Source organism: Xyrauchen texanus, chromosome 42 (assembly GCF_025860055.1).
Source record: "Xyrauchen texanus isolate HMW12.3.18 chromosome 42, RBS_HiC_50CHRs, whole genome shotgun sequence".
NCBI classification, from domain to species: domain Eukaryota; kingdom Metazoa; phylum Chordata; class Actinopteri; order Cypriniformes; family Catostomidae; genus Xyrauchen; species Xyrauchen texanus.
In genome coordinates, this window is record NC_068317.1 from 34,602,243 (window position 1) to 34,608,648 (window position 6,406).

Here is a 6,406-nt window from a genome sequence, read left to right on the forward strand (position 1 = left end):
CATATTTTCTTGGTCTTGTCATGGACTAGTGAGCAACTCGGACTTAACCCCGAGTCCAGTCGAGTCCCTTCAACTTCGACAAACGTTTTTGACTGATAATATCAGAGATCTTGACGTCATGTCCCGCATTTCAATCTGCTGAGTAGAATCAGAACAAGTGATGCCCAGATCACAAATAAATCATTCTATTGAGTCGATTCTTTTCAGCAAATTGGCCAGACAGGTTAGCAATAAGGTGTGAATCGATTGGCTATTCAGTCCCATTCGTTTGTTGATAAAGTGGAGATTTACCTGCAGTCAACTATAGACTGCTTTTTGAGAGGTATCTTTGAGAAACTTCCATTGGTGCCGTGTCTTTTTAATAAGGGGTTGTTCACACCAAACACGTTTTTGCATCCACCCATGCTGTTTTTAGATGTAAACATGCTAAACAGATGTTTTTGACCATTGCATTACATATTAGCATCTCACGCAGGATTGCCACAATTATTTAAATGCATTTGTCAAGCTAAAAAGAACCTCAACTGTTAAAAACGTGTCTCGAGACACTTGTGTTATACTGTTTTCCCTGATGGCACTCGTACAAAACCAAAATGTCTCTTTACTGTGTGTGAAGACATCTATTTTATGATGTTTGCTCATCTGCAATACATCTATAAGACGTGTGTAAAAAGTATGTCTCAGATGTCAATAAGACATTCGGCAAATGAGACGATTTCCCGTGCCTATAGTTCTTTAAACTCTTTAATACATTCATTAAAATAACTCTTGTCTTAGACTCGGCCTTTACTGGTCTCGACTCGGACTCGCCCCTCTCCAGTCTTGGTCTTGACTCTAACTCGATCTACTCTGGTCTCGGACTGGACTTGGACTCGAATGAGCTGGTCTCGACTACAACACTGGTTCTTTGACAACATTTTGGAGATTTCGGTCTTTCCCCATTCAAGTAGATCGCAGCTGCTCTTAGATGCTGCTTGTTTACGTAGAACAATTGCTGCCCGAGAGTGTTCCGAAGATGGCCGACAAGAGAACAGACTTGCTAAAAAGACTTTGAAAAACATGCAGTGAACAGTTATGCAATGCTTTGTTTTGGAAGACATTTTCTCTCTCTCTCTTTCTCACCCTCTTCTGGTGGTTTTGGAGATTTTCACTAACTCACTAATGGGTTAATTTGATGTGGGTTGGGATAATTAGTGAGGACAGGTGCTGCAGGTTACTGTGAGGCTTTTAAAAACCCCTCAGTTTGTGGCTCTCCAGAAAAGAAAGAAGTGAAGTTTGAGCGTGGATGTGAAATCTTGCTGTGTGATTATTGAGAAAGTGGGGACAAGAGGAGTAACAAACAAACAAACAAACAAACAAACAAACAAACAAACAAACAAACAAAAAAGGATAAGAGAGACAAAGAGAAAGAAGCTCTTCTCTTAATAGTTTTGTTTATTTTTGCTCAAGAAAGGAATGTCTTCCTTTGGTCTTTGGGGCTTTTTGTTTTTACTTTCACATTTTGAGAAATCAGTTGACCAGGGCTTCTCTTAGATTTGACTCCTATTGGATCTATGCTGGTTCTCAAGCCTTATCTTGAAGAGTTTTCCATTTAGGAGACTCTTGAATTTCTTAATGATCCATTCAACACATCCCTTCGATCCTACCAGAATCACCACCACTACATTGGCTCAAACACACAAAGAATATATGAGCCCATCCACCAGGTTTAAAAACTCCTTTTTTCAGTTTCTAAAGGCCTCGTTTTTGCAAAGTATACGGTAGTGAAAAATGGCACCATCAATAGATTTAAAAATGAAAACTTACAAGCGTAAAACAAAGAAACCCCTTAATTATTGTTTGAAAATTTGAAAAAAACTGAAACACAGGAAAGATTCTTTTGCGGAATGGAATGTTCTCATTTAAATATTATTTTCCTACATTTGAATTCTATCACATAATCAAATGTTACAGTTAAAGAGGCAACTGGGACATGGTCCACATTTCTACAGAATCATGATGTTCTGATCCGGTTCCTCAAACCTCTCATACAGATGTTGGAGCTTTATAGGAGGTTTTTCATTTGCAGCATCTGGTTCACTGTATGGCCAGAAATATTCAGAAGCTCCCCTTTTCCCAAGTCTATTACCTGCTGAATCAATGTTTTGCACTTGGATAGGACATGGTCCCTGTGTTTGTCTTTATGGATTCTTCTATTGGCTGGACGTCCACTCATGTCACACAGAAGAGATCCTAGATTTCATTAACAAGTTCACTTAATCTGCTGTTATTTACTTGAGCTCTAATGAGTCTGTTCTGACTGGAATTATCCTAAATGAGACCAAACATGAACGCCTCAGACCATGTTGAACAGACTAATCCAAAATAATCCCTTGATACATAAACTTGTATTATTCATTCACTTTCAGTTTTGTGGCCTGTTTTGTCCCATGTACTGTATGACACGACTAATGCAGCCTAACTAGAAACGTGACCGTTTAAGTCTAAAGAGACGTTCACTTAACAGAGTGTGGGAATGTTCATTAGTGCAGCTCCGTTAGACATTTAGGGTGCTGTATGTCTTTATATTTGTACGGGACAGAAATTCAGTTTGGTAAAGTTTTTGTACTGTGTGAGAGTGACAGAAGGGAAAAATTTTTTAAATTTACGTATTTAAAGATATTAAATGAAATATTTATGTGAATACGAGTTGAACTCCTCAGTTTCTCTCTCTGTGTGTGTGTGTGTGTGTGTGTGTGTGTGTGCGCGTGTTTTTGTGATTTACGAGGACAATTTTGTAAGTTACAAACTGGTAATTACAAGGGTATTATGCTATAAATGTGATTTATGAGGACATTTATAATGTCCCCATAATTCAAATCGCTTAAAAATAATACTAAACAATGTTTTATTGAAAATGTAAAAATGCAGAATGTTTTCTGTGAGGGTTAGGTTTAGGGGTAGGGTTAGGTTTAGGGGATAGAATCTATAGTTTGTACAGTATAAAAGTCATTATGTCTATGGAAAGTCCTCATAATGATAGGTAGACCAACACGTGTGTGTGTGTGTGTGTGTGTGTGTGTGTGTGTGTGTGTGTGTGTGTGTGTGTGTGTGTTTGTGTGTGTGTGTGTGTGTGTGTGTGTGTGAGCAGCTGCAGTATCTGTCAGTGTATCAGTGCAGTGTGACTGACAGAGGTTTTTGTACGACTCTTTTTCACTGTGTGATCACACCACTGTCACTGATGATGTGTACACTCTGACAGTAATAATGTCCTGCATCTTCAGTCTGGACTCCACTGATGGTCAGAGTGAAATCACTTTTAGATCCACTGCCACTGAATCTTGATGGTGTATTTGATTCTGACTCATTTGCTTTTTTTATCAGGAGTTTAGGAGCTTCTCCAGGTTTCTGCTGATACCAGGCAAGAGGCTGATAACCCCAACCCTGAGGAACTTCAGGACTGGTTTTACAGCTGATAGTAAATGTGTCTCCAAGATGAACAGATTTCACTGCAGGTGTTTGAGTGACTGTCACTGCACATCTGGATTCTACATTAAGACAACAAAATAAAAACAGTAAAAACTGTTTCATTTCATTCAGGACACACATGATCAGTCATATAGTGTAGAATGAGATATTTTAATGTGTTCTTACCTCTAAAACAGTAGCTAGTGAACATCCAGATAAAGATGCTGATGAAAGTCATGATTGCTGTGGATCTAGATTCTGGATGAAGAAGTTCTCCGTCTTCAGTTTCAAACTCACTGAACTATTAAAAACTCCCAGACAACTGAAGCATGTGCTGCCAATGCAAAGTGTCTTCATGTAAATGAGTGTGATGGTCACGTCAGATAATGCAAAAATAAAAGTTAGATGTTCCTTATGCAGGAGTTTGCATCTGAAGAATGTTACATGTGTCATATTTGTCTGATGCTAAACGTCTTTAAAAGGTTTTGAGATGTTAATAGTTGAGAAAGTTGCATTTACTGTAAATGTAAATAAAATCTCTTGTGTTTTGAACATGTTCACTGGAGACAGAGCTGCTCTATTCTGAGAGAAACACAATCATTCAACTCTGACAATGCAAATGTGATTTTCACCTCACACTCTCAGATTCACTGTTTGATTGGTTCAATGATCTGAACTGGAACACACCAGTTTCACTTCTGCTCTATTGAGTCGTTTGACAGTTATGAAGTTATTTAAGTGACATCTTCATAAAACATATGCAACTAATAAACTGCACCAGCTCATCTGTAACACGAGATGAAGACTTTTTTCTGTACTGTAGGTCCACAAGGTTGGACAGATTTTGTAATGGTGGAGAGCACCTGTTGTGACATCTGATCATATTATGGTCTGTTCAAAGATCATTCGATGGTTTGTCTAATAGCAAACACACACTCAAAGTCTCTCATTATGTTGTTCGTGCTGTGGAAGGTTTAAAGGGATAGTTCACCCAAAAATCATAATTTACTCACCCTCATGCTGTTCCTGTTCATTGTTTCTGTAAGTTTCAGGCTAAATAATCACCATCACACACATCACTGCTGGTTTTACAGTTTATTTGAACTTCTTGTCCTGGTTGAGCTGCTGTTATTGAGGGACTCTGAGTGACTGTGATCTTCTAATTATAAAAGTTGTATTTGACAAACCTCGAGCAAATGATGTGAGAGTCCAGATGAAGAAGGTGATGAATATCATTGTTGTTGTGTTGATGAAGATCATGATTCAAGAAAGATAATGTGTACTGTTCAAATCAGCACATGTGGTTCAATGCAGAATGTTAAGTTAATGCTGAATACGGGCTCAACTGTATCAATCATTCCAATGTCAGTGTGCACACAGTATTTCCCTACTGCTACTCTCTCAAAACCAAAGATACATTTAGTGAGCTATGGTGGTGATGCCATACCTGTAAAGGGATGCTTGGAAGCTGAGATTGCATACGGTAATTGATGTACTACAACAGAACTGTTTGTAGTAAATACCGGCACCGCGGTGATAGGACGAGACATGTTTGCGGCCCTAGAACTGCAGCTGTTAGATGGCCGTATTGCTACATCGCCGTGCTGCACAATAAATACATCTGACACACGTATGGAACCTCAGAATTTGGGTCGTGCAAAAGCATTCACACACTTAGTTAAAGTCCGTGCTGATGTGAAACCTGTACAGCAGAAGTTACGTCATCTTCCGTTTGCAGTGCGTGAAGCTGTATCACAAGAGCTAAAACATCTCATACAACAGGACATGATTGAACCGATTGAATCGTCGGAATGGGTCTCACCGATTGTTGTCACTAAGATGAAAAATAATGGTAACATCGAATTTGTGAGATCCAAATAGAGCAGTAGTGGTGGACAGTTTTCCACTTCCTCACATGAAAGAAATGTTCACATAACTGAGGGGGTTAACAGGTTTTTTAACACTGGACCTTCAAAGCATCTATCACCAAGTATTGGTTCATGAAGATAGCCGCAGTTCATTCATTACTCATAAAGGCTTAATCCATTACTAAAGAGTACCATATGGACTGGCGTCAGGGCCAAGTTGCATTTAGAGACTGATGTCGACCATACTTAAAGGCAGTGGCAGCTTGTCAATAGAGGGCGCTGTGGCGCCGCCCCCATCAAAATTCCAGAAATATACATGAATACAAAAATTATATAAAAATGAAATAAAATAATAAAATAAAATAGTTTACTCGTACGATGTGCAGGCTGGTAGTAAGAGCCTCAGCATTTAATAAAAAACGTCTTTAATCGGTTAACTATTTTCTATGTTTTTCAATATGTTTCATGCGGTTTCATGGACGAGGGACGCCGGACAAATGGATGTCTATCTGAGTCCATAAATTTTCGGGCAGCATGTGACCTGAAGCTGGTGTCTAATTGGTTTCTTAAAGATTCTCCTCCGGGCGCAGGTCGCTGCATCCCTGGCGAATCAGAATTGGATACATGTTATTTTATCCAATCTGATTGGTTCTCGTCACCTGTCATTCAACTTTACGCTCTATGCTCTGCGAGTGCGCAGGTGACTCCGCCAAAACCTTGCTAGGCTGATCACTTTCGCAGAGATAGCCTAAAGGCAGCAGTTAAACCAAACTCTTCATTGATTTACAAAAAAAAACCTTTCACAAGGCGTTCGCTGAAAAAAAAAAAAAGGAAACACTCTCTCCACACCATTGGTGAGCAGAGCAGTGGTTCTCGGCCATTAAAGAGGCGCCGGGCGCTCAATGCAGAATCGCGTGAAAGGATTGCAGCAGAGTTGAGTTTGTTATAGAAATTAGTCTAAATAACATTTTACATTGTTGTGCTACAGAGATGTCCTTCCCACATATCATATTCTACAGACTCAAGAAAACATTTTTTGTTTGGTATAAATTCTTACAAAAATCATAATTTTAATATAATACAACAGCATC

The 6,406-nt window shown here is 39.0% G+C and overlaps 1 gene segment (V, D, J or C); it reads right to left on the bottom strand.

Moving 5' to 3' along the window:
• Positions 1-3,192: 3,192 nt before the first annotated feature.
• On the bottom strand, positions 3,193-3,738 carry LOC127635064 (immunoglobulin kappa variable 1D-13-like). The segment is given in 2 exon segments: positions 3,193-3,527; positions 3,634-3,738. Coding segments are annotated over 2 exon segments (387 nt in total).
• Positions 3,739-6,406: the final 2,668 nt, after the last annotated feature.